Raw genomic sequence first — 27,938 nt, forward strand, 5'->3', positions numbered from 1 at the left:
AGATAGCACATGAGGAACTCTTTCAAGACTTTGGATTAGGCAGAGGTTTCTTAGATATGACATCAAAAGCACAGCTCATAAAATAAAAACTTGATAAGTGGAACCTCATCAAAATTTAAAATTTTTATGCTTCAGAAGTACTATTAAGAAAATGAAAAGATAAGCAATAGACTAGAGGAATGTGTTTGCAAAACAACTATCTGATAAAGGGCTTATATCCAGAATATACAAAGAACACTTACAGCTCAATAATAAGACAGAAAGCCTAATCAAAAACCGGGCAAAGGATTTGAATAGACATTTCTCCAGACAAGACATAGGAATGGATAATAAACACATGAAAAAATACTCCACATCACTAGATATTAGGGAATGCACATTTTAAATTTCAATAAGATACTATTTTATATCCATTCGAGGGGCTTTAGGAGATAAGATAGACAACAGCCAATTTTAGAGATGAGGAGAAATTGGGCCCCTGAAGCCTCGCTGGCAGGAGTGTAACATGGCATTACATTCCGGCCACTTAGGCAGTTTCTTAAAGAAATTTCTTAGAAGAAACTTGCCATGTGACCCAGCAGTTCCACTCCTAGGTATGTATTCAAGGAAACAGACACACACATCCACACAAAGGCTTGTACGTGACTGTCCTTCACAGCGTTCTTTAGCCAAACATCTGAAACAACCACAATGCCCAGCATGTGGGGAAGAGAGAGGAAAGATGGGGTTTATCCTCACCCGAGTGTTATCCATCCCCAAAAGGAATGAGTACTGAGCACACCAGGACACTGGTGAACCTGGAAACCCTCATGCTCTGGGAAAAATCCACACACGAGACCACAGACTCAGTGGCTCCCTTGCATGCACACCTCAGAGACGTCGCAGGTTCAGCCTCAGACCACTGGGATACAGCCAGTATGGCAAAAGAAAGCCGCTGGAGTGTGTGGCTTCCAGGGCGTATACAAGCGATGCTCACACTGTACTGAGTCTGTTAAGTGTGCACCAGCAATATGTCTAAAAAAACAATGTTCGTACCTGCGTGGGGTGACCAGGTGCATTGTCCGTGAGCAGTAATATTATTAAAGGACTCTTTTTATGAGCAGTTAAGTCTCAATAGTGGGCTTAAAACCTTCAGTAAACCATGCTGTGAATAGAGGTGCTGTCATCCAGGCTGTGTCGCTCCATGGGTGGCGCACAGGCCGAGGAGATTCCGCATCATTCTTAGGGGCCTTGGGATTTTCGGGGTGGCAGATGGACACTGGATTCAACTTAAAGTCACCAGCTGCATTAGCCCCTACCAAGGGGGTCAGCCTGTCCTTGGAAGCTTTGCAGCCAGACACTGACTCCTCTCCGGCTCTGGAAGTCCCAGACGGCATCTCCAATAGAAGGCTGTTTTGTCTGCACAGAAAATCTGTTGTTTAGTGTGGCCACCTTCACCAATGGTCTCAGCCAGATCTCCTGGAGAACTTGCTGCAGCTTCCCCGTCAGCACTGCCTGCTTCATCTTTGCTTTTATGGTATGGAGATGGCTTCTTTCCTTCAACCTCATGAACTAGCCTCTGCTGGCTTCAAACTTTTTTTTCTGCAGCTTCCTCATCTCTCAGCCTTCGTAGGACAGAGAGAGCAAGGGTCTTGGTCTGGATTAGGCTTTGGCTTAAGGGAGTGTTGTGGCTGGTTCAATCTTCTGTCCAGATCACTCGGACTTTCTCTGTATCAGCAATAAGGCTGTTCTGCCCTCTTATCATCGGTGTTGTTCACTAGGGCAGCGGTTTTCACTTCTGTCTATCTAAAGTTTTCCTCTGCATTCACAGTTGGACTGGCGCAGGAGGCTGAGCTGTCGGCCTGTCTCAGCTTTCGACGGGTGTTCCTCACCAAATTTAATCATTCCTAGTTTTGAAGTGAGAGACGTGTGACGTTTCCTTGCCCTTGAGCTTTTACTTGAAAACTTGGAGGCTGTCGTAGGGTTCTTAATTGGCCTAATGTCAGTATGGTTGTGTCTCAGGGAATAGGGAGGCCTGAGCCCAGGGAGAGAGATGGAGAATGGCTGGTCGGTGGAGCAGTCAGGACGCACCCAGCTGTTATCCATTCACTTCATCTTAGATGGGCACAGTTCGTGGCACCCCAAAACAATGACAACAGTGACCCCAAAGATCACAGATCTCCACAGCAGATATGATAGCAATGAGAAAGCTTGGAACATCATGAGCATTATTGAAACGTGACAGATATGAAGTGGGCACCTGCTATTGGAAACGTGGTGCCCACAGATGTGCCTGGTGCAGGGTTGCCAAAGACCTCCCGTTTGTGAAAAGCAGTGTCTGAAGCACAGTAAAGCCAGGCATGCCTGCAAGACATCCACAAAAGGCGCAGCTCTGGAGACAGGAGACTGCTGTGTGGGAGGAGGTGGTGGATGAGACCCTTGGGTGAGGGAAGAGGCAGGAGACTGCTGCGTGGGAGGAGGTGGTGCCAGAGGCCCTTGGGTGATGGAAGTGTTCTGACACCCGCAGTGATGGTGGCACAACTGGGCACCTTTACCAAAAATCACTGAATTTTGCGCCCTTCTCGAGGGTGCATTACCTGTGTGAAATGTGCCTCCGTAGAATGCTGTGTGTTTAGGGAGGGGCTGGGAGACCCTCGCAACGCCACGTGCTTTTTACTTTTCTTCAACTGAGTTTTGAGCATTTTGTTAATGCAAGAAAAAGGACTCCTTATAAAGAGCGGTTCGCTGTGGGGTCCGAGCCTGTGGCGTGTCAGTTGCCTCCTCAGCCGCAGTGTGGAGAGGAACAGTGGTCTCGGCCGAGCAGCGGCTGTGGGCACCTGCGTGTCAGCCCCTCCCTCCATGGACAGATGCACCTGAGCTTCCCCAGCAAAGACACTGGGACTGTGCGCCTTGTCCCCCCATCTTCCCACCTCCGGTGACCAGGCCTCTCCCAGGGACCCTCTGTGCTGGCCCGGCACCTGCTCTGATATGCCCTCCCCAGGGATGTGGGTCCGTCTGCCCTCCACACAGCCCTTGGAGCCTCTCTTCACAGGGCCTGAGAGCTGAGTGTGGTTTCCTAACGTGGTTCATTGGCCTCTGAAGATGCTCAGTGCTGGGGGAACCGGGCTTGAAGCCATCACGTCCAACACACGGTCCCTGGACCACGTCCTGTAGGGAGTGTTAGGAGGAGTCTAGCTCTATTTTTAAATGACAGTGTTCATGACAGAATTTCTCGTAGGGAATAAAAATGTGTGTGCTTCCCAGTTACTTACTGTGTTGCTTAATTAAGAAATCTCTTTAGAAACACAGACGGGAGCATGAACTTCTCAGCCACTTCCTGCCTGGCTTCTGGGTGGTTCTGTGTTGCATTACTGGGGGTCCGGGTGTGGAATTTTGAGAATCTCTTGATCCTTTTCAGTTTAATTCTGAAACAGGGTTCTTCCTTCCTTCCAGATTACAGTGTGGACACTCACACACAGTAAGGGACAAAGAAAGTGTACCCCCTTCCAAAGATCCGCCCACCAGGCCCCGGACCCGTAATCAAAGCCTGATACCGGGACAATGGACCTAGCGGCCGGGCCAGCCCTCCCCTAGTTATCACCCCAGAGCTGTGGCTGGGCTCTCTTTGTTCCGAAACGGAGCCGATGGAGCAGGACGCTGTCGCCAGGCGCTGCGGGGAGGGGGTTATCAGCCCCTGGCCCGCGTCCCACCCCAGAGGTGAAGTCTTCGCCCCAGACAGGCCCTATCAGGCCCTCCCAGCTGCTGTTATTTTAGATATGGCAGGAAGTAGGGCCTGGAAACCGCACGGCTCCCAGCCCTTGGCAGCAGCTCAGTTCCCGAGGCTGCACTCAGAGCTGGTGGCAGGGAGGGAGAAGGCACAGCAGCCTGGACTGCGGGTTAGAGGGCTGTGCCGGGGCCGGTGGAGCCATGCGAGCAGCCGCGTAAATCAGGCAGGCGTGGCCGGCAGGCTGTGGCTCCCCACAGACATGGGGCTGACGATGTGCAGCGCTGGCTGGCGCAGCCTCTGCCAAGGGAGCCCCTGCCCTCTGGGGCAGCACCATGAAGACCTCACCCCTCAAGTGGATGGGTTTGCAGTTCAGCCCAGTGTCTGTTCAGCTGGCACCGACGGGCCCAGATGTCCTCCCTGGCAGTGTCTCAGCAGGCGCACAGACGAGCCCTGGGCCAGGGGACAAATGTGTGGGTTCCTGACACACGTCCCCCGGAGCCCCAGAAAGGACACCGGGGTTCTGCACCCCCACCCGTGATGTGTTGCAAGAAGCCTCACGAGTCAGTAAAGAAAAACCTTCTCCCTCGCCCTCTGAAATAGTAAAAGTTAGTGAGTGCATTCGCATCCGCAGTGCTTTTATGTGAGAAGTTAGGTTTTGGGAGCTTTCGGAGGAGCTGGCTGTGGAGGGAAACGCGTCTGTCACGTGGCCACCGTCCCCCGGGAAGCTGGGGGCTGTCGCTCTGGCCGGGCTCCCCGCAGCCGCAGTCGCCGTGTCAGGAGGAGGATCCCTGTTATGTACTTTCCCTTTTCCACAGTAGCTGCTGCCAGCGGGCTGTAAACTACCGTATATCACTCAGATTTAAGAACCCAAACTTTAAAACAAATTAAACTCTTGTTGACATTGTAATAAAAATCAGAATGGAACTGAACAGCTCAGTAAAAGTGAACTTCAATTATTTTTGTGGATTTCAGATTGTTTTCTGGGATTCCCAGACTCCCAGTGCAGCTGAGTTATTTCCTCTTGGCAGAAGGCTGGAGAAAAAAGGTGGAGGGAGGGAGGGAGGGACGGACGGAGGGCGCCTGGTGGGAGGAAGCCTAGTCACCTGGCTGGAGGGAGGGATGGACGGACAGAGGGTGCTGGGCAGGAGGAAGCGTCGTCACCTGGCAGTTCGCTTGGCCTGACCAGCAGCCACAGGGCAGCGGCGTGCGCATGAGGGTTGGGTGAGGGGGCGCATGGGCAGGTGTGTTTTATGTGTTTTAATTTAAGAAAAGAGCTCAGAAATGTTTGTCAGAGCCTGTTAATTAGGTGTTTATGCTGGATTAAAAGAAAAATTGAAAGCACTAGTCTCACTGCCCCTCAAAAATGTGCTCAAAGGCTCATAAACGCACGGAGGGTCTGAACTCCCTCCCCTCTCTCTCGGTCTTTCTCTGTATCTCTATCCCTCTCTCTGTCTCTGTCTCTTGGTCTGTCTCTTTCTCAGTCTGTCTCTTTCTCAGTCTGTCTCTCTGTCTCCCTTCCTCCCTGTCTCTGCCTCTTTGTCTCCCTCCGTCTCTGGATCTCTGTCCCTCTCTCCGTCCATCTCTCTCCGTCTCCCTCCCTTCCTCGCTCTGTTTCTCTGTCCCTCTCTCCATCTCTCCGTCCATCTCTCTCTCTCTCCATCTCCCTCCGTGTCTCTGTCTCTCTTATCTCTCTCCCTCTGTCTCTGCCTCTCTGTCTCTCTCTCCGTCCCTCCCTCCCTCCCTTTCTCTCTCATGGCTGCCTTCTCTTTTGTTGCCATGTTCACTGTGATGTCTGGTTCTTTTCAGCTCCGTTTCTCTGCTGGAGTGGACAGGGTTGTCGGTCTCCACTGCCGTGCCAGGTGTCTGTACTTCTTGCAGCGTCCTGTACGGAGAAAGCGGAGAATTAGAGCATTGGAGAGACCCGCATGGAAGGAAATGCCATTGCTGGGCAGTGTTGCAGCCTCCGCAGAGGTGTGTGGGCTCCAGGGAGAGGGACATGCTGGCCCCTGTGCAGTGGCGTGGCCCGTGTCCTTTCCCCGCCGTCCACTTCCTGTTCCCCTTTTCTGCACCTGTCTCTAGCTGCCTTCAAGGCGGAGCTTTGGCACCCACATATGCAGATGTCCACCGCGCCTGCCGGACGCCAGCTCTCCACCAGCCGGAACTCACCGCCACCCACCCTGGGCTGCCAGCTCAGCTGGGGCCCAGCCACTCCCCCAGGTCCCCCTTCACTGTGGGAGGAGCTGGGCCTGGGATGTGGACAGTGGGCGGTGAGGGGGTTGGCCATACAGAGGGCGTGGGAGGAGAGGAGAGCACGCAGATGCCGGCCCGGTGATGTTTCCTCAGACGTTCGCGCAGTGCCATGCCGTGGGCCTCACACGCAATGCTCCCCTGCCTAGAGGGGCACCCCTGCCCCCAGGAGGGTCTCAAAGAGACCTGGGTTTCTTTTAAGCAGTTTTGACCACTTTGATTAGGTCAGTGATCTCCATTAGGTCTGGACCTGCTAAAGTTACAGAAGGTTCTGGAAGGTGCCGGCACAGTCTGAGCTGAACACCCATGACACCTGAGCAGGAGGCTGTGACAACTGTCAGCTCACGGACCAGGGAGGGAACGCGAAGCCGGGGAGCTCTGAGCTCCAATCCCAGCTTCTGCTCCTGCTCAGAAACCCCTCCCACTTTTTCTGGGCTGACCTCACCTTGGTGTTTGGAAATGGACCAAGACTTACCGGAAAGTGTCCTCGGCGCCAGGTACCACACTGAGCTCACAGGCTGCTTCCGTTTAAAGTTAACCACTCTCGGTGCAGCCGTAAAGCCTCGTTGATCTTCGGTCCTTTATTGTGAACAGACATCTCGAAAGAGCCTGTGTCTCCACGGTCAATCTTTCTTCTGAAGACATATTTTAAGGCTTCTTCAGAAACCAAATTTAGGAAAACAGAAGAAATTAGTGCTTAGTTTTCCAGATAACTCATAGCCCCCCCAAGGAGGAAATTCAGACAGGACAGCGAGCAGGTTCCCGGGCCGTCACTTCAGGGTCACCTGACGGGAGCCGCAGCCGTGGTGAGGTTCGCTGGGTCATGCCCCCGTGCGGAAACTCAGGGATGGGACGGATTCCACTTTCAAAAGATGACATAGAATGAGCGAGTATTTAGGAATTACATTAGGGCTAAAAAAAACCACATATGGGGATCAGATCCCTGAGCCCTCAGAAAATCGGAGTAGGGAGAGGGAGAACAGTTGAAGCGAGAAGTTAAATAATTCACGTTTAAATCACAATTCCAGGTGAAATGAATGCGGCCCTAACTGATGGCACCTGTGCGGTTGCCACAGGCGTGGTGGAGGGCTCTTGCGTTTGGATTTGAGGGGCTTAGAGGTCAAAAAACTTTTTGGAGGAACAGGGATGGGCCTGTCTCTCTTTTATTTCAGTGGTCTTTTCTGTTTATGTGGGAAACACAGTTTCATGAGGTTTGAAACCCTGAGGATGAGATGCATTCCCAGTTGCCAGGCTCGGTTTCCAAGTCTGCTGGGTTTGGGAGCGGTCGGTTGATAGAATTTCTTCTAGAAGACAGGGTGTGGGGGCACCCAGGTCCTTCCTGTGGAGGCGTCCCTGCCCTGTGTGGCCCTGGGTACAGACCCCGGCATCCCCTCCACGGGGCTCCTCTGCCGGGGCATCCTCTGCCGGGACATCATCTGCGGGGCTCTTCGGCCAGGGCATCCTCTGCCAGGGCATCTTCCGCCGGGACATCCTCCACCGGGGGCTCCTCCACCGGGGCATCCTCTGCCGGGACATCCTCCACCGGGGGCTCCTCCACCGGGGCATCCTCCACCGGGGCATCCTACGCCGGGGCATCGTCCGCCGGTCTTGTCGCTGCAGTGGAAGTGTCCTGTTCCCAGCCAGGCTGGGAGTGGTCGCTGGCGAGGCCTGGCGTGGGCCCGTGGCGTCTGTCAGGGTGCCCTGGGCCAGCCCCGCTGATTCGATTTAGAGCTAACGAGAGTCCACCAACGGCAATTACAGGAACCTAATGGCCTTCCTGCCGCGCCGCTCTGTGGCACCCGGCTCGCTGTGATGAATTGCTCATTATGTGCAGTGTTGGAATAGCCTCCACAAGATTAATAATTGGATAATCAATACAGAAATTCAATCTTGGGGTGTTTTTTTCACTCCGGGGTCAATATGTCCTGAAGATTACAGAGCCCGACTCTGCCTCCCCCCTCCCCGCTGCTTCCGCGTTGGGAGTTTGGCCAGCACCTCGCCACACGATGGGTCATGGTGCATTGTCTCCGTACCTCCGTGACTTTTCTGTTCTTTGCAAACAGCAGGTTCTGCCGGGGGTCAGTGCTGCTAACACAGACAGCAGTGACTCCACGGTGGCTTCCGTTAAGCCAGGGGAGGGCGGCACAGGTAATGGCTGTGAGGGCACCAGGGCCATGGCACAGTGGCGGCCGTGGAGAGAAGCCTCGCCGTGCCCAGGATGTACGTAGCCTGAGCTGTGGAGGGGTGGAGGGCCGGTTCAAGAGGGGCTGTGCCTCCCGCCAGGACACGTCTGCACCCCTGAGCTCCTGAGGCAGGCAGGGCCTGGATTTCCCTCCCGGAGGTGCTCCCCTGGCTGCAGCACGGGGAGCTGCCTGCGTGGGTTCGAGGCTGTCAGTGGGGGGCCGGCCGGTGAGGCACCGAGCTGGCCCGAGGAGAGCTGCTGAAACTCAGGACGTGCAGTGGAGCTGGGAGATGTGGATGGACTTGCTGCGGGTCCAGGACCCGCCTAGGGAGTTGGCAGGATTTGGGGCTTCTGGGGGAGGCCAGGAACAGAGGGCGGCACGGGCCTGGGGAGAACAGGAAGCTGTGTGCTGGCTCTCAGGAGCCCAGTGGATGGGACGCAGCTGAGACGTCCGCAGCCATCCCAGGATGCACAGGTGGCGGGAGCACGCGGGGCACAGGAGCCTGTCCCGGCAATGGCTCCTTGTCTCCGGCCCAAGCGACCCCTGGCATGGCGGACAGAGAGGCCCGGGAGGAGCCGGCCTCAGGGAGGATGGCTTGAGGAGACAAGCCCCAGGACGCAGCCTGACCCCAGGACACGGCTTCGCCCCAGGACACGGCCTCGCCCCAGGACACTGGCGAGTGTTTGGACTTTGTTGAAACTGCGCCACAGGCACTGCCCTGGGAGGTAAATAAACGGAAAAGGGTCTGACTGCAGCAAAATCCTGGCACCACCTGGCACTAGGACCTCTCCCACCACGTGGAATTTAGACTAAGGCTTAGGGATTTTATGAGAACAGCAGCCGCTCCGCCACACCCACACACCCCGAACTTTTGCTTTGCCTTGAATTTTTCTAGACAGCCTCCCAAGGAGGAGAAGCGACCCTGGCTAGGAACCGGAGCTGGAGCAGCATCTGTGGCTCCACGAGGTCAGAGCCTTGGCCGTTGTGCGGCTGTGGACTCACATGTGGCAGGAGGAGACGCCTGCAGTCGGCGGGCCCCGTGTGCCTCCCCCGTTTGCTGAGCCGTGGTCTCTGCAGTCGGCGGGCCCCGTGTGCCTCCCCCGTTTGCTGAGCCGTGGTCTCTCCAGTCGGCGGGCCCCGTGTGCCTCCCCCGTTTGCTGAGCCGTGGTCTGTCCACCTGGATGCGGCACCTGTGCCCTCTGCTGCGGTCTGGGCTGTGGCTGCCGTTTGAACAGTGGAGCCTGCACAAGTGAGCCACGTCTCATCCCACTCGAGCTCTCAGCCCCTGTATGTGTCAGGGAGGTCCTGAGGGCGCCTTCTCCATGTGCTGCGGGGAGGCGCGCTGACGGCCACCGAGTCCACTGGAAAAAATAGCCTTCCCCTGTGAACGTGGGGTGCTGCCTGCAGGGACGTCCTGACCGTAGGTCCGCACATCACCCACACCAAATCGCCTTCCGTACCCACCTGGCTCATGTGCCTATAAGATGGGAGAGGGCCTGGCAGAGAATTTCGCCAGAGACGCAGGGAGTTGCATCTGCCATGTTTTTAAAGAGCGCTTTAAAAACGGTATCACTTTCGAACGCTCGGCTCTCAATAAAAACGAGCACTGCCAGTATTTTAATTCCTCTCTCGATACCCGGAACCACCGCCAGGCTGTGTCAACTCCCGTTGGCGTAGAGCAGCCGATGTCAGCGGGTGGACTCCGGGTTCAGGGCGCTGGGACCGCTGCAGAGACACCGTCCCCGGCCCCCACCTGTAGGGTCTGCAGGGAGATGACCTGCTTCCCGTGACGGAGGGCACCTTGGCCTCCGCGGCCAGGGCGTGAGGCTCCCAGGTCAGCACACGGCTTTCTCAAGGACCAGGCTTGAGGACCTTTCCCTTTTCTGTTCTTCCACCCGCCTCCCACCCACCTTCCCAGATACCCGCGTCATCCTCCGAGGCTTCTGAGGACTCTGGGCTGTCCCCAAACCTCAAACAAAATGTCACTTTAAAAACTGGTACAAAAGCACCTCTTAAAGATTCAAACGATAATTCGAAAACATTGTGGTGGTGAGGGACACGTGCTTTCCCGCCAGCGGGGGCGTAGACGTCGTCTTTCGTGGGCAGCCCTAGAGAAGTACTGTTCAAGGTGAGTGTCCCTGAGGCATGGGGGCTGTTTCCCTTGCAGCTCCTGGTCTCCTCCCTCTGACCCAGGGCTCCCCAGACATTACTGGGGCTGCATCTGCCGGGGGTGTGTGGCCTGTGTGCTGCCGAGCTCCAGGTGACGCCCACGGTGGTCCGTGGACACTCACCATGAGGGGAGGTGCGTGGCGTGGTGAAGCCTGAGGGTACACTGGCTGTGCCATGTGCATGCCCACGTCCAGGACGGGCCACTGTGGAGCCCATGGATCCTTCGTCTCCCTGTGTGCTAGCCTCTGTCCCTTCTCGGGGATGTGTCCCCACCTGAGCTGGCCGCTCACTGTGCTTCAGGCTCCTTCTGTGAAGGCCGTGCTGATCTCCACGGTGAGCGTGGACGTGCGTGGGGCAGAGTGAGCGGAGTGGCAGGTTCCTCCAGGCGCTGCCCAGGTTCAGCTGTGAGCTGGTCCAGGTGTGGCCGCAGGGATTGGCATTCCCATCTAGTTGTTGTTGCTGTGATGTTCAAAAATCAAACCCTCAGCCAGCACAGTGGCTCACACCTGTGATCCAAGCACTTTGGGAGGCCAAGGCAGGGGGATTGGTGAGCCAGGAGTTGGAGACCACCCTGGGCAACATAGCAAGACCCCATCTCTACAAAAATTTTAGAAATTAGCCAGGTGTGGTGGTGCACACCTGTGGTCCCAGCTACTTGAGAGGCTGACGTGGGAAGATCACATGAGCCCAGGAGTTCCAGACCAGCTTGGGCAACATGGTGAAATCCCACCTCTACCAAAAATACAAAAATTAGCCAGGTGTGTTGGCGCTCAGGAGCTGCTCAGGAGGCAGAGGAGGAAGGATCACATAAACCTGGGAGATCAAGGCTGCAGTGAGCTACGATCGAACCACTGCACCTCCAGCCAGTGACAGAATGAGACCCTGCGTCAAAAAAAAAAACAACCCAATCTCACTCCCCGCCCCCACCACCCTGGCATGCCTCCGAAGCAGGTGTCTTTTTTAAATGGCCGTTTTCTTACATAGCCACAGTGCAACTTTCACACCTAACAAAATGGCAGATTCTCTGGTAAGAGGAAGATTTAGTTGAAAGTCACATTTTAGTAAGGCAGGTTTGGGGCTGGGTACAGTGGCTCACACCTATAATCCTAGCATGTTGGGAGGCTGAGGCAAGAGGATCACCTGAGCCCAGGAGTTGGAGACCAGCCTGGGCAACATAGCAAGACCCTGTCTCTATACAATTTAAAAATTAGCCAGGCATGGTAGCATGCACCTGTGGTCCCACCTACTTGAGAGTCTGAGGAGGGAGGATTGCTTGAACCTGGGAGGTCGAGGCTGCAGTGAGCTGAGATCATTCCACTGCACACCAGCCTGGGCAACAGACAGAGCAAGACGCTGATTCTAAAAATAAAATGCAGGCCAGGCACAGTGGCTCACACCTGTAATCCCAGCACTTTGGGAGGCAACGGCGGGCAGATCACTTTAGCTCAGGAGTTTGAGACCAGCGTGGCCAACATGGCAAAACCCCATCTCTACTAAAAATACAAAACTTAGCTGGGTGTGGTGGCAGGTTCCTGTAATCCCAGCTACTCAGGAGGCTGAGGCAGGAGAATCGCTTGAACCTGGAAGGTTGCAGTGAGCAGAGATCGCACCACTGCACTCCTGCCTGGGTGACAGAGCAAGACTCCATCTCAAAAAAAAAAAAAGAAGGAAGGCAAGTTTCCCATCCCACAGGAGTGGTGGTCTCCAGCCACCTCCTTTGGGAGTCCCTGGCCCACAGGATACCTGCAGTGGTGGTGGTGGGCAGGTGGTGGTGGTGGATGGGGGCTCGGAGGGGGCTTGGCTCACACCCCTGCAGCCTGGCCGGGGACCAGGGGCGTATTGGCTTCTGAGTTGCCAGTGGAGCTTTTGACCTCCTGCTGCTACACACTTCACGTGGTGACATTCTATCCTGACCCTCTCTGCCACCCTACAAAGAAGGAGGCTGCCTGATCAGTGCCAGTTCACACCAAGTGCCCATCTCCCCCTGGAACAGGCGGAGGAAGAATCGTGTGTTTCTGTAGCAGAGGGACAGGAGGAAGCGGAACCTACCGAGACCCAACCTGGTCACTCTCCTCGGGGTCCATTCACTTTATCTTCATTAAAAGGAGCTTTAACATTTTTATTTTTAAAATTCTGTTAATTCTGTTTAAAATGGAATTTCATAATTCAGGGGCATATATTTCCTAGTAGAACAAAGAAAGCCCTGGAAAACTGCAAGTGGTGGTTTAATGATCCCAGTGAGTGACTGGAATGGCAGTTTGGTGCAGATAAGACGGACTAGATCCGTGGAAACACGCGCCCGCATGCCGTCACGGTGGGGGGCGGAAGGACAGCCTGTCGGAATCTCCCAGGCACGTGGTCCTGTACCCTGAACCCCGGCAGTTTCCACACGGCGTTTGCATTCTGTGCAACATTCAGGCTAAATAAGGAAGCAGGCAGTTAAGGTAGGAAAATTATTCTGTCTTAATGGCTGACGTCCCGAGTGGCGATCACGCTCCCCACCACCAGCTGTGTCCAGATGAGGGTCTTGTTTTATGAAAACTGTGACTTGTCAGGCCGTCCCTCCGTTGTCCCGTCCTCTCCTTCCAAAAATAGCAGGCCCTGTGGCGGTGGCTTATTGCAATGAAAAAGATAAAAATAAGTGAAGGCTGAAATAGGTCCTGGACTTGAGAACTTACTTTTTAATGAAACTTGAGAAGCTGTTATTTTCCACTGCTTTACAAAGCATCTTTGAAAAATGCAGAATTGTAAAGAAGGATTCTAGAGACGCTGCGACCCTGCATTTTCAGAATGTGGTAGCTCCTCGACTGTGGAGTGGCAGAACCGCCCTTGTTCTTGCCCCGTTTCTCAGCCGAGCACCGGGCTCCTGGCAGTGTCGGGCAGTTTAGGGTGGACCGAGGAGGCTGTGGTGGAGGCTTCATGTAGGAGGTTATGGAAAATCCAGATATTTGCTTGTGAAGGAGGAAACATTTATGGTAGACTTTCTAAGAGGTTGCTTTTTCTCAAAAAATTAAAAAACCCACATGAGAGGCGGCCTCTTCAGTTACCTTGGTGCACACACCGAAGCCGCCTCTCATCAGACACGATATACGTACAGTGGAACAAAAGCGTTTTCCTCTTCGCTTCCTATTTTCTGATCTCTAATTTGTGACTTTAACCATATTTTTATGTACTTAGCTCATATCTACTGTAATACCTTAAACGAGAGCCATAGAAGTCTAAATGTGTATGTCAGATGGAAAAATTGAAAGCTGTGTATTCAGCAATTCAATGAAACCATAAAACAGTCAGTAAACACATCTATCATGCCCCTTTGTAATGAACGTCACAGCCATGAAAATCCATATGTTCATTAAGGTTTTCAACCACCATCAAATGGCGTTCTTACTCCAAGAATTATTAGATATTGTCAAAGCTGAGTACAGCAAACGTCATTGGGAGACATCTTAGAAGTTAGTTATTTAAGAATAGGATTTGGCCTGAGATATTTCTGGTTCTATCTGTGTCCTACCCAAATTATTACCCTCTTAGGTTACAAGACTAACTTTAGCTAAAGGTGTATTTTCTGGGAAGGTTAGCAAATACTTTTTATAATTATCTCTTAGTTATAGGAATGGAGGAGAACGTCTTTCCTGTTTTGTTTTGCTCTTTTTAAAAAGTTATTTTTGATGACTTGTCCTCTGTGAAGAATATGCACTTTTCTGTCCCTCAGAGGATGGTGGAGTAAGCTGGGGACAATTGCGTTCCTGCTGCAGGTTTAATTACGCTGTGTCCAGTGGGACGGTGGGCCTTAGAAGGGAGCCTGCTGGACGGAAAGTGAGGCGGATGGGGACGCTGCGACAGGAAGAGGCAATAGGAACATGCCCCCGTAGGCCGTGGGTGGCATCACGACGGCCTTTTTTGTTTCCTGTATTGCTTTAGTGTAAAGGAAAATGACAACTCTAAAGAAGGAGCAGTCCTGCAGGACGTTTTGATGTCTGATAATTCTGAGGCCTGTGTCCTTGCCAAACTGTCTGGTTTGTTTAGCGGTCATAGATAAATACTCTTAGACTTGAATAATCATAGCACAATTGGTTGTTGATTGGAACTAACATAACCATTGAAAAAGAGGGAAGATGCTTTTAAATGTGTTTTGTGCAGTTAAGTTAGTGGTACCTATATGAACAAATATGCTTTTTAAAAATTGACACAAAAATCGTTTATGCAAGTTATAGTCTTCATCTGTGCTACTTAAACTTTTTAACTGCAAGGATTAAACAGTGTATTTGGGTTAGCGTGGCTGAACCACATTGTTTATTCTTTAAGCCCAAATCCAGTTCCTAAAAACAATTCTAGCGCTGCCTCTCCCGGCTCTTCACTGCACGCAGCCTGAGGGCGTCGTTGTCTGTGCTGCACCCTGGTGCTCAGCGGGTCTCCAGCTGGCACAGTCACCACCACTCCCAGATGGGCTCTGCCAGGGACAGGGATGGAGCAGACTGCATGGGCCTGGCGTGCGGGTGACCAGGTAGAGGCAGCTCAGCTGTGTCTGAACAGCTTTTCCCATCGCTTTCCCAGTCGACATTCATGGCGGCCGCTGCGTCCAATGACAGGCACAGTCAATTCTTTGAGACAGAAAGGGAAGGACAACACTAATGTCCCCATGAACCCCAGAAACATGAAGGAGGGGCACACGCGCACAGTAGAACATCTGGAAGCTGAGCATGGCAGTGTAAAGGGCGATGGAGCCCCCGGGCCCAGCCTGTTTCACGCTGCCTGCTTGTGTTCTGATGGGCGGTAACTGAGGGTTCACCAGGAAGTGCCTGGCACCCCACCTCTCGCTCGTGAAAGAGGCAGATCAGAGCACCTGAGAGGGTGTCCTTGACAAGTGTTTTGTCACATCGTTCAGCCATATAGAAAACAGACTTGGAAAAATCTGAGATCCCCCAAGGAGCCACCGCTCATTGCCCAGGGTGTGGCCCACAGCAAGGCTGCTCCTGCCTCTGCTACTCACCGCAGTGTGAGGATGGGCTGACATGACCACCCAGTCCTGTCTTCAAAACGAGACCAAGGGTAGCACCCAGCTCCAAGGAGAGCTGTGCCGGGTGCTCTGGAGGGGTGTTAGGACCCCTGGCACCCAGTGTCCCTCAGCGGACAGCTGTGGATTCTGTAACAAGGTAGCCAGTGCCCACAGTGTAAGCAGGAGGCACCTTATCCCCGACTTGGGCTCCGATCCAGGAGGAAGTTGTTTCTCCGTGTGAGATGCTGAAGAGTCCGCCCATTCACAGAGCAGAACGGGGTCTCAGTCAAACCTCTTCCCACAGATTAGCCCCCAGGATGTGTCCTGAGCCCTGCAGGACTGGGCAGAAGGTGAGGATGGGCCCTTCCAGGCTCCCTTTTGCTAAACCTTGTTCTACCAGAGTGTTCAGGTGCAAAGACCTCGCCTCAGAAAGGCTTCAGAGCCTCCGGCGGCTGGCAGGCTGCTCACAGATCTCCGAGCCATGGTTTGAACAAGGCAGCAGGAAAGTGGGAGAATTTTAGTCTGAGAAGATTTGGAAAATCCTTAGGAATTGCTGACTTCCAAGCTGTTTCATTACCATCTGAAAAACCCTTACAAGGCTCGGGCTTTCCTGGAGAACAGGAGATCAGGCTATTTATTTTTTATTTTTTTATTTTTTTTCCTGAGACAGGGTCTTGCTCTGTCACCCAGGCTGGAATGCAGTGGTACAATCTCAGCTCACTGCGGCCTCGACCTCCTGGGCTCAAGCCATCCTCCCACCTCAGCCTCCCAAGTAGCTGGGACCACAGGTGCACACCACCATGTCTGGCTAATTTTTACATTTGTTTGTAGAGATGGGCGGGGGGTGGGGGGTGTCTCACTACATTGCCCAGGCTGGTCTTGAACTTTTGGCCTCAAGTGATCCTCCCGCCTTGGCCTCCCAAAGTGCTGGGATTACAGGTGTGGGCCACCATGCCTGGTCTTAGGTCAGTTTTTAAAACAACAGCAAGATTTTTTTTATGTTGTTTCTGCCATGTTTTAGGAATTGCTTTTCCTCCTGGGGCTTGCATGTTTAAATTTTTATGCTCAGAACGTTGAAGGGACGCCCTGCATTTCAGGATCCTGGGTCTCCGTCCGTGAAGGACTTTCCTTCTGTGGGTCTTTCCTCTTGCAGCTTAAAGTGGGATTATTTTCACTTTATTCAGAGGCCCTGTTAGTCACAGCCAAGCACAGACGTGCTCGCTGTCGCTCCTTTGCTGGAGTCGGAAGTAGGACAGTTGGTGATAAAGTCCTGGACGGGCGAGATAAGTGGTATTGGCAGAGCTCTGTTGTCCAGACAGCAAGAAACCGGCTGCCCCCAGGAAGCGGGGATGGAGGGCACACACCAGGAGAGGGGGCGTTTTGACCGTCGGCAGGGGTGCCACTTGGAAGTCAGATTTAAAATGGAATCAAAACTGGTAGAATGAGGGTCTGCAGTGGGAAACTTGATGGAGCCCATCAGGCGACAGCCTTCTCGAAGCCCCTCCGGGCCCCTCATGGGAGGGGATCCCCTGCTGCGCTGCCGGGAGGTCTGGACGACATGTCGGAGCTGGAGAGTCGGCAGCCCTCGCGTGGCGTTGCTGCCTCTGCAGATGCCTCCGAAGGGACTCGGTGTGTCTCGGTGTTGATTTCAGAACAGGGGAGATGCCGACGTGTCCCGGTGGCTCTCACAGCACAGTGGAAGGCGAGTGGCAGCTCTGACATCTGCTCCGCTGGCGCCTCTGGCCACCTGCCTCCCCCACCCCCACATAAAAAAAGTTTAAGGCACATTTAAGCTAGTACCAGAGAAATGACTGAAAAATAAGTATAGCCAAGCAGCAGAAGACTCTGTGTGTGTGTGTGGGAGGGGGCATCCACCACTGATGTGTGTCCGTGTGTGTGGGGGCATCCGCTGATGTGTGTGTCTGTGTGTGTGTAGGGGGGGAGCATCCACTGATGTGTGTGTGTGTGGGGTGGCATCCACTGATGTGTGTGTGGGGGGGGGGGCATCCACTGATGTGTGTGTCTGTATGTGTGTCGGGGGGGCATCCACTGATGTGTGTGTCTGTGTGTGTGTCGGGGGGGCATCCACTGATGTGTGTGTGGGGGGGGGAGCATCCACTGATGTGTGTGTGTGGGAGGGGGCATCCACTGATGTGTGTCCATGTGTGTGGGGGCATCCGCTGATGTGTGTGTCTGTGTGTGTGTGGGGGGAGCATCCACTGATGTGTGTGTCTGTGTGTGTGTAGGAGGGGAGCATCCACTGATGTGTGTGTGTGGGGGGTGGCATCCACTGATGTGTGTGTGTGTGTGGGGGGCATCCACTGATGTGTGTGTCTGTGTGTGTGTCGGGGGGGCATCCACTGATGTGTGTGTCTGTGTGTGTGTTCGGGGGGGCATCCACTGATGTGTGTGTCTGTGTGTGTGTCGGGGGGGCATCCACTGATGCGTGTGTCTGTGTGTGTGGGGGGGAGCATCCACTGATGTGTGTGTGTGGGAGGGGGCATCCACTGATGTGTGTGTCTGTGTGTGTCGGGGGGGCATCCACTGATGCGTGTGTGTGGGGGGGGGAGCATCCACTGATGTGTGTGTGTGGGAGGGGGCATCCACTGATGTGTGTCCGTGTGTGTGGGGGCATCCGCTGATGTGTGTGTCTGTGTGTGTGTGTGTGTGGGGAGCATCCACTGATGTGTGTGTCTGTGTGTGGGGAGCATCCACTGATGTGTGTGTCTGTGTGTGTGTAGGAGGGGAGCATCCACTGATGTGTGTCTGTGTGTGTGTGGGGGGCATCCACTGATGTGTGTGTTTGTGTGGGGGGGGAGTATCCCTGATGTGTGTGTCTGTGTGTGTGTGGGGAGCATCCGCTGATGTGTGTGTGGGGGGGGTGCATCCACTGATGTGTGTGTGTGTGAGAGGGGGCATCCACTGATGTGTGTGTCTGTGTGGGTGGGGGGGCATCCACTGATGTGGGTGTCTGTGTGTGTGTGTGGAGCATCCACTGGTGTGTGGGGGGGGCATCCACTGATGTGTGTGTCTGTGTGTGTGTGGGGGCATCCACTGATGTGTGTGTCTGTGTGTGTGTAGGCGGGGAGCATCCACTGATGTGTTTGTGTGGGAGGGGGCATCCACTGATGTGTGTGTGGGCGGGGGGGAGCATCCACTGATGTGTGTGTGTGGAGGGGGGGAGCATCCACTGATGTGTGTGTGTGGGGGGGGCATCCACTGATGTGTGTGTCTGTGTGTGTGTAGGGGGGGAGCATCCACTGATGTGTGTGTAGGGGGGGAGCATCCACTGATGTGTGGGGGGGGGGCATCCACTGATGTGTGTGTCTGTGTGTGTGTGTGGAGCATCCACTGATGTGTGTGGGGGGGGCATCCACTGATGTGTGTGTAGGGGGGGAGCATCCACTGATGTGTGTGTCTGTGTGGGGGGGGCATCCACTGGTTGTGTGGGGGGGGGCATCCACTGATGTGTGTGTCTGTGTGTGTGGGGGGGGCATCCACTGATGTGTGTGTCTGTGTGTGTGTGGGGAGCATCCCTGATGTGTGTGTCTGTGTGTGTGTGTGGGGAGCATCCGCTGATGTGTGTGTGGGGGTGTGCATCCACTGATGTGTGTGTGTGTGGGAGGGGGCATCCACTGATGTGTGTGTCTGTGTGTGTGTGGGGGGCATCCACTGATGTGTGTGTCTGTGTGTGTGTGTGGAGCATCCACTGGTGTGTGTGGGGGGCATCCACTGATGTGTGTGTCTGTGTGTGTGGGGGGGCATCCACTGATGTGTGTGTCTGTGTGTGTGTAGGCGGGGAGCATCCACTGATGTGTTTGTGTGGGAGGGGGCATCCACTGATGTGTGTGTGGGCGGGGGGGAGCATCCACTGATGTGTGTGTGTGGAGGGGGGGAGCATCCACTGATGTGTGTGTGTGGGGGGGGCATCCACTGATGTGTGTGTCTGTGTGTGGGGGGGGGCATCCACTGATGTGTGTGTCTGTGTGTGTGTGTGGAGCATCCACTGATGTGGGGGGGGGCATCCACTGATGTGTGTGTAGGGGGGGAGCATCCACTGATGTGTGGGGGGGGGCATCCACTGATGTGTGTGTCTGTGTGTGGTGGGGGGCATCCACTGATGTGTGTGTCTGTGTGTGGGGGGGGCATCCACTGATGTGTGTGTCTGTGTGTGTGTGTGGAGCATCCACTGATGTGTGGGGGGGGCATCCACTGATGTGTGTGTAGGGGGGGAGCATCCACTGATGTGTGGGGGGGGCATCCACTGATGTGTGTGTCTGTGTGTGGTGGGGGGCATCCACTGATGTGTGTGTCTGTGTGTGTGGGGGGGGCATCCACTGATGTGTTTGTGTATGTGGGGGCGTCTGCTGATGTGTGTGTTTTGTGTGTGGGGGGGGTATCTGCTGATCTGTTTTGTGTGTGGGGGGGGTGTGTCCACTGATGTGTGTGTCTGGGTGTAGGGGGGGTGGCATCTGCTGATGTGTGTGTTTTGTGTGTAGAGGGGTGCGTCTACTGATGTCTGGGGGTAGGGGCTGGCGCCTGCTGATGTGTGTGTTTTGTGTGTGGTGGGTGTCCACTGATGTTTGTGTCTCTGTGTGTGGGGGGGGGTGCGTCCACTGATTGTGTCTGGGTGGGGGGGCGTCTGCTGGTGTGTGTGTTTTGTGTGTGTGTTGGGAGGGTGCGTCTACTGATGTCTGTGTGTGGAGGGTATCTGCTGATGTGTTTTGTGTGTGGTGGGGGTGCGTCCACTGATGTGTGTGTCTGTGGGGGGAGTCTGCTGATGTGTGTGTTTTGCTTGTGTTAAAAGGCACACACCGCAGGAAAGGAAAGTGGCGGTAAACACCCCCGCCCCCAGCCTTCCCTCACCTCAGATACGCCAAGTTCCGGGCAGTGAGCACCCTGCAGGTGAAACAGGGAGGACCAGAGAGGGAAGGGACAGGGGGCCAGATTTGGAGGAGAGAGGACGGACTCCTGGGGCCAGGAGCTGGCTGGGCAGGGTGGGAACCCTCCTGTCCCAGGGTCTGAGTCGTCCCCCAGGCACCAGCCAGTAGGCCCATCCAGCTTTCCATGACTTTCCTAGTAAGTACTGAAAGAAAAAACACACATCTAACACTGTGGCTTGCCCAGCGGGGCCCCAGGCCGCCATCTGGGAGGATCTGGGGTCAGGTGGCTGTTCAGGGCCCAGCAGAGCCGGCTGAGCTCAGACCCCAGTGAGGGTCAGTCCCGCCCTGTCAGCTCTGGGGTCCCTGGCAGCCATTCCCACTCTCCGAGCCCTCAGTGGTCCCCGTGAACAGACTGGGTGACTACAGTACCTGCCTTTGCCGCTCCCGGGGCTGTTGCAAGGAGCAAGCAGGTGCACGGAGGGCCAGGCAGGGCTGCGTAACTGCTGGGGAAATGGTAGTTTGTTCATTCCTTAAAATGTAAGATCCTTAATTGCTTTCAGAAACCGGGCATTCAGAAATGCAGAAAAATGTTGCTTTCAAGCCAGGCAGCAAGGGGGCAAAATATATCAAACAGCGTTCAGGCCCTGGCAGCTCCGTTCTGGCCCTCGTCATTCCCAGCATAGAGAAACAAAACTCCTGCGTGAAACTTAAGAGGTGAACTTTGGGTGGCTCACTACAGGGTGAAGTTTAAATGTCAACTTTGTTTCAAAATGATGATCAAAAAGAAGAAACTGGTTATGTGAAGGTACGAATACTTGACTGAGAAAGGCGTCTCGCCTACGGCTTGTTTACGCACAGCTAGTGAGAGCTTGCGTGGCCCCAGCAAGGGGGCAGATAAGATTCACAGGTGAGGCAGTGAAAGCCACGCCTGCCCTTGTACTTGGTAGTTTTTATATTTAAAAATGTACTGATTTCCTCCTTCACTCAATTCCAGATGTGTATAGAGAGGTGGGTATGAGTGTGGGTGTGTGGATGTGGCCTCGAGGGAGGCTCTCAGCCTGCAGCCAGGATTCAAAACGCCACACTCGAGTTTTAGGAAAAAACAATAGTTTCCACCTGAGGAGTACTTTAGAGAAAAATCTAATATAAGGGGAAAAAAAAAAAGCCCTCCTTATTAAATTAAATTGTGGTATAACAGCTCACCACATCCTGTTGCGGGGACATCTGACGTTAGGCAAAGTAAGTTTCCTCTTTCAGGTCTCCCACATGCCGTGAGGGTCACATGCTACCTGCAATTCAAAATATGCTAGGAAGGGAAAAAACCCTTTGTGTCTGTGGAAAAGCTGAATAAGAAGATGGAAATTATCAGCAGAGAGAGCTGGTATGGGAAACCGTAGGTGTCATCGGCAACCATACCCTACCCAAGGAAGCCGCCCCCAGCATAGCAAGGGCAGGGCCGGGCAGCTGTGGCTGACCTCATGGGTCAGAAGTGCTCATGGCGGGAAGGAGTTGGGGGGTGGGGGGGGCAGTCCTGTCTTTCAGCCCAGCGCCAGCGAGCCACATGGCCTCAGACCAACCCCAGGGTGGGCCCGTTGTCCACCTGTGAAAGGGGAAGCCGTGGCTTTCCTCTCAGGGCTACGGCACAGGCCGTGTCTGCGGGGCGAGTACGGCTCCACGCACGGCTCTCGTCCGCGGTGTGGATGGTTGGGCGGTACAGCCTCCTCTGCGGTTCGGTTGCTGTGCTGTCCTCTGCTGAGTGGTGTCAGGGTTGTCCGTCCCGCTCTCTGTCAGCTGCTGCCATGGGGCAGTGGGAAGGCCCTGGAGGGTGCCTGGGCTGTGTCTGGTCCCGGCCATGCGTCCCTGCAGCGTCTGAGATCTTGTGGAACACTCCTGACCCGGCGCTGGGACGGGGTCGGCCCACACGCACCGCCAGCCCGCAGGAGTGAGGTGCAGGCTGCTGCTGGCTCCTTAGGGCTCGACAGCTCTCTTGAGGTCGGCCCTCCTCCCCTCCCGAGAGCTCAGCAGCCGCAGACCCAGGCAGAGAGAGCAAAGGAGGCTGTGGCGGCCCCCGGCGGGAACCTGGGTGGCCGGGGGACACACCGAGGAACTTTCCGCCCCCCAACGGGCTCTCCCACCGAGGCTCAGGTGCTCGTGGGCAGCAAGGGGAAGCCCCACGGCCATGCCGCTTCCCTTTCACCCTCAGCAGACGCGCCCTCCTGTGCCCGCGGGGAACAAGATGGCTCTCGGCGGCCATGCAGGCGACCTGTCCCACGAACACGATGGAGACCTCAGACGCCATCCCCACCCTGTCACTGTCACCATCACCCATCCTGTCCCCTCACGCCTCCCCACATCCCATCATTACTACCCCTCAGGCCTCCCCACATGCCACCATCGTTACCCCTCAGTCCTCCCCACGTCCCACCGTCGTTACCTCTCAGGCCTCCCTCCTGTCCCTGTCGCTGTTACCCTTCAGGGTCCACTCATGGCTTCATTATTTCTTTGTAGTGTACCCACCTTTCCCCCGTGTTGATCATTTAGGCCTCTTTCGACCCCACAATCACTATTCTGACTGGAGTCCTTTCTTTTGGAGCTCCACCGGCCAGGGTTGGATGAGGACCTGAGCCCGGTCTCTTCATGCATTGGGCAGCCTCCCTTCCCCCACAGGTGGGGCCTGTTCTGAGCTACCTGAACACCCACCGTGTCTTCCTCCTGGGCAGGTGGCTCCTCCTGCCTCTTTGCAGACGTCTTTTGTAGCAAGGCTGAACCAGCGCAATGGGAAGGGAGTTAACTGGTCTCGAATTCTGGGGCATCCCCGTCTCATGCCACAGATGCCAAGCACAGCAGGGCATGGAGCTCCTGGGGGCCGCTGCACTCGGCAGCACAGTGGGCGGGAGGACGCTGAGCAACCAGCAGCCCGGGGCGTTTGGGTGGGGACGTGCGACCCCCACAGAACAGAGCCGTCTTTCTCTCTGCGTTGTGCCGAGGCCCCGCGGCGCCGCCTGAGTGTCACGGAAAGTGCCTGTGGTGAGGAGCTGCCGTGCGCACTCCGGGACAAGTCAGGTCCTACGTGCCAGTACGGGAGCAGCCCGCGAGCACCTGGGCCCTGTCGTTATCCTCGTTAGTGTTTGTGAAGAGTCACACGGAGGGGCGGGAGCCCGGGCTCCTTCTGGTGCCTTCCACACTGGGGGCGGAGCCCTCTGCAGAGAGCCTGGCTCTGCGTCCTGTGGCTGAGTGCCAGGTCCCGTCTTGGGCAGGGCCCAGGATCAGCGTGGCTCTGAGCAGGGTCGGCGGGGAGCCCACGCGTGCCTGTGTCTTTACAGTGGCTGAGCTCCCACACAGGACAGAGTCGGGACCTTCTGTGGGCGCCATGTCAGGAGGTGCTGCTGGCGGGGCCGGGCATGTGGGGCACCTTTGCTTGCCCGGGTCTCTGGCCCTGCAGAGCCTTGGGCGAGCCAGCCTCGGGTGTGTGTTTGCAGCCAGGATTCCTCCTGGAGCTCAGTGCCAGTGTGTCTTGTTATCAGTTCCCATGACACAATTCCTGGTTCTCCATCTGTGTTTTATTATTGTTATTCTTAAAAATAGTCAGGGGGGTTGTTGAAAGGGAATTTGGGGAAGGGAGTGGGGTGATGAAATGCACACTACTAATTGCTCCAGGAAGCCGCCCTGAGACAGGCCGGGGCCTTTGCAGAAACACGTGGGGCTTATCTGGGCTCTGGGCGCTCCAGCCCATGGCAGAGGGAAGCCCGGGCAGTTCCGTGACGTCAGCGCACGCCCCACCAGAACCTGGGAGGGAGATGGGACGTGGCGACAGTGCTGGTGGCACATCCCCTATCTCAGCGCCCATCAGGGCGGCCACAGCAGGAGGTGGGTGGAGCGGGGATGCATGCAGCTCACAAAGGCCCTAACGGTGCCGCTCGTTTCCTCTGCGTCTGCCAGAAGTCACAGGTGACGGGGAACGTCATTGGCCTGTGGGGGACTCAGGGACTCGGCCATCCAAAGGGAAATAAAAGTCAGGAAGAGCCTGAGAGGGAGGCTCAGGCGACACTGGTGCTGACACCACAGAAGTGCTGGTATGGACCTGTGGGTCGCTTGGTTCGTGGAGAGACAGCCACAGCATCTTCCCAGCATCGCAGCCGGCACCTGGCACCTGGCACCTGCACTTTGGCCGTCAGAGACGTGCTGGCACCGTGCTACGGACGAGGGCGGTCACTCTGGCGACCCCAGCTCTCTGCCGAGGCAGCCAGGCACTGGCTCACGACACTCATGGACCAGGGCGGGACCGAGGAGGAAATGCGGGTTCCTGGGGAGATGCCTTGTCACAGGCATGAGCGTCACTGATGGAGAAGCAGGGCTGGGGGCGTTGCTTTGATGTTTATGGTATTTCTCTAATACTTTCTCAATTTTTCTTTTCTTACAGTAAATGAAATAATACGAAATGACCTCTCCAGCACGAGCACCCACTCCTAGTTGCCTGGAGCACTCAGTTCAGCAGGGGTATGCTGACTTCAGCAGACAAAGACTTTTGAATAAATAAACTGAACGCACACCTGGTACCACTCAGAACCTCCAACTGACTGAATGCCAGGAGCTGAACATTAATATGTGCAAAGATTGGCTCTCCAACAAGAAGGAAAGCAGGGAGGAAGGGAGACCAGTGTGTCTCCTGGAGGAGAAGTCATCTCATGACAACAGAAGGGAGGTGGCCGGGCTGAGCACGGGAGACCCACCGTGCAGGGGCCTTTCATGGGAACGGCCCACAAGCAGTTTGACCCCATGCCCAGCCCTTCTGGCACCCCTGGGGTTCAATACTGGAAGTGCCTTATTTAACCAGACCATCAGGGCATCATAGAATTGAGCATTGAATTTGCTACTGTAGGAGTATTTGTAGGAGCAGAAACTGCAAACACATTTCATTGTGAGGTTTTACCCTCTGTATGAACGAAGAGAATGCTGGCAGGCTGCAAGAGGACTCTAGTATGAGTCTCCAACATTTGGAACGTTTCCTGGGCTGTCACGTACACTCCTGCTGCCTTACACAGTGCATTTTAGAATCTTCCAGTCTGTCATCTCAGCTCTTTTGTAACACGCTTCCCTTGTCTGCGCGGTTGAAACCGTAGGCTTGTTCATAGTCGCATGCTCGCATCTTTGTTTTTAATCTGGCTTCGAACATAGCACAAGTAAGTTGAATAGCACATCAATAGGTTACTGGACAAAAGCAGAAAAACCTGTTACAGGATAGCCTGCATTTGCATGTGTGTACATATCTAGGCATCTATTTATGTATAAATAATAACAGAGCCGACGTGTCCTCGCCCGGGAGGGCTTCCCTGTCAGCAATAACCGGCATCCGTTTTGGAACCTGCGTCTGGGGCTCCAGGCGCTGGTCTTGCTGGCGTCCATCGCCGCCTCGGACGGCCGTGCGTTTTCTCGTCTCACGCAGTTCGAGGAGGACCCTAGAAAGCCAGGTGCTGTGATTCACAGTAGCTGTAGGTTACCAGCCGGCAACATTAGAAAGTGATTGTAAATAACATGCAACCTAAGTGTAATATATTTGTTCAGTTATAAGATGATTGTTTCACAGAAGCCTTACCACTCTCTGCTTCATCTAAGAAAACCAATACCAAAAACGCCACTTTAATGCTCAGCCCTGCGTCGTGTGTTTTCAGATGAGTTACTGTTAACAGGTAGGTTCGTGTAGGCCTTGCTGGGCACTCTGTACAATTAATTGCTTATTACGTATGATTACTCGCAGCGATCTATTGTTCCATATAACCAAAAAGCATGGTTTATTCATTAAAACACGGTTGACCTGAACTCGTGCCTTAGGAATTAATGCCCCCTTATGGAACCTGCCTGAATTGCACCTGCGGGTGGAGGCTCCGGCTGTGAAGTCACTGAACAGAACATCGCTGATGGAGAAAGGGCTCCCGCAGAAGGAACGGCCTGTACCGTGCGCTCCGGCACAATCGCGTCTCTTGTGTCTCACTCACGGAAAGAAACAACCTGAAGGCCATCCCGTCGGTCTGCACGTAACCGTGAAGACGTGTGGCCGCGTCCCACCTGCGGCTGGGTACCCTGCACCCGGCACTGTAGGAGTCACGTGCAGCCTTTCTCAGGGGACTGTCATCGAAAAGGAAACGTTTGATGTCTGTGTCAGCTGTCTTTGTAGTTAGGAAATAGATCCAATAAAGCCGTATTTTTTTGCTGGACAGGCGTAGTCTGCGAGTGGTTCCTGACATGCGTGGAAGATGCCGCTTTGTTCTTGGAGTGTGTTTTCGGTGGCGTGTACTTGGATCGTCTGTGAAACGAGCCTCGTGTTGGGAAGGCTGTGTAGACGCAGCCATTCGCCGTTGGAAGGGCATCTTGCCAGTAGAGGTGTTCCCTTTCTTCTATGTTTAGGTAAAAACCTGCCGTAGAAATTTGGGAGACGCCGGATAGTTCCCAGGCCCTGTAACTGAAGCAGCTCAGAAATGTTCATTCGGGCGAGGTGGAGAAGGAACTCCTGCTAGTGCCAAATGTTTTTGCTCAGAGGAATATCCTGGGTGAGGCTTTGGCCACACACACAGTCACACGCCATTTGGCAATCATCTGGCGAGGAAACGTGTGTGGAAACCCACAGGTTCTCACCGTCTCTCCCTGCTTCTTGAAGCTGCTCTTCCGCTTTTCCCCACCAAAGTTCCCTACTTCACGTTTGGGTGGGAAAATATTACCTGGCCATGAGTTAAAATATGAAACTTGGAACTTTTACAGTAATTATTGTTCTCATCTTTCAGAAACATTTTTCATTTAGGACTTTATAAAATGCAAGAATTCTGATTTCTTTTGCTCAGTCAGAGGTGTACAGATTGAGTTAAAGGACTAGGGAAGTCATCACCACCTAAAGCGATTAGTAAGCATCTATCCCCCAGTTTTCTGCGCTTGACAATATTTGAAGTGAGCCTGAGAACCTCATCGAAGGTCCCGCGTGGGGTGGTGTGAGGAGAGCACAGAGGCCGGCGTTCGGGGGAGCGGGGAGGAGACCTCACAGGCGTCAGGAGCCCTCGGCTCTCAGCGAGTAAGGAAGGTCCCGCGTGGATGGTGTGAGGAGGGCACAGAGACCACTGTTCTGGGGGGAGCTCTCAGCTCTCAGCGAATAGGGGAGAGCTGGTTAAGCCCTTGCTTTTCTCCAACTGGCCCCAGTCGGGGCCTAACAGAGCCTTGGACTGTTCAACCCAGAGGCGGCCAGCACGCGCCCATCGCTTCCCTCTGCCGAAGCCGGCGGAGCTGTCCACGCAGAATGCACTGGAAGCTCTTTCTTGGTTTCAGAGTGACTTTTTGAAACCTCCTTGGTTGTCCTCAACCCCAGTAACAGAATATTCCAAAATTATGAATGTATAAAGTGATGGTTTCTGCAGAAGAGGTTGAGCTTCTGCGAATAACCCTCTTAGTGTTTGTGCCTTTTAGGTTGATTTTGAGTAATTAGAAAAATGCACCCACAGGCTGATTTCCAGCCAGAGGTTCTGCCTGTCGGGGGGAAAAGCTGTTGGGCAGTTACGTGTGCCACCCTCGTGTACACCAGAACCAAGACTGCGTTTTCCTGGAAAGCTAAGAGAGAGGTCAGCTTCGGGAGGCAGTGGAACTACCTTCCTGGTCTTCGCTGGCCTCTAGCACGTGGTCCTCGGTGACCGAAATCCTTGGGGAACCTTAGGGGTGGGGCGTTTTCTGAGACTCACTTAGCCAGAGGCAAAGTAGCTGCATCCGCGTGTAAGATC

The 27,938-nt window shown here is 54.5% G+C and overlaps 1 protein-coding gene across 4 annotated transcripts in view; it reads left to right on the plus strand.

Annotated features, from left to right (window-relative positions):
- NFATC1 (nuclear factor of activated T cells 1) overlaps positions 1-26,396 on the plus strand; it is a 134,008-nt gene extending 107,612 nt beyond the window's left edge. For all 4 annotated transcript variants that reach the window (XM_055368668.2, XM_055368670.2, XM_055368669.2 and 1 more), the window contains exon 10: positions 24,605-26,396. In XM_055368668.2, the coding sequence (XP_055224643.1) occupies positions 24,605-24,654 (50 nt within the window). In that variant the 3' untranslated portion in view covers positions 24,655-26,396. The remainder of the gene's footprint in view (positions 1-24,604) is intronic.
- Positions 26,397-27,938: the final 1,542 nt, after the last annotated feature.

Source organism: Gorilla gorilla, chromosome 17 (genome assembly GCF_029281585.2).
Source record: "Gorilla gorilla gorilla isolate KB3781 chromosome 17, NHGRI_mGorGor1-v2.1_pri, whole genome shotgun sequence".
NCBI lineage: Eukaryota > Metazoa > Chordata > Mammalia > Primates > Hominidae > Gorilla > Gorilla gorilla.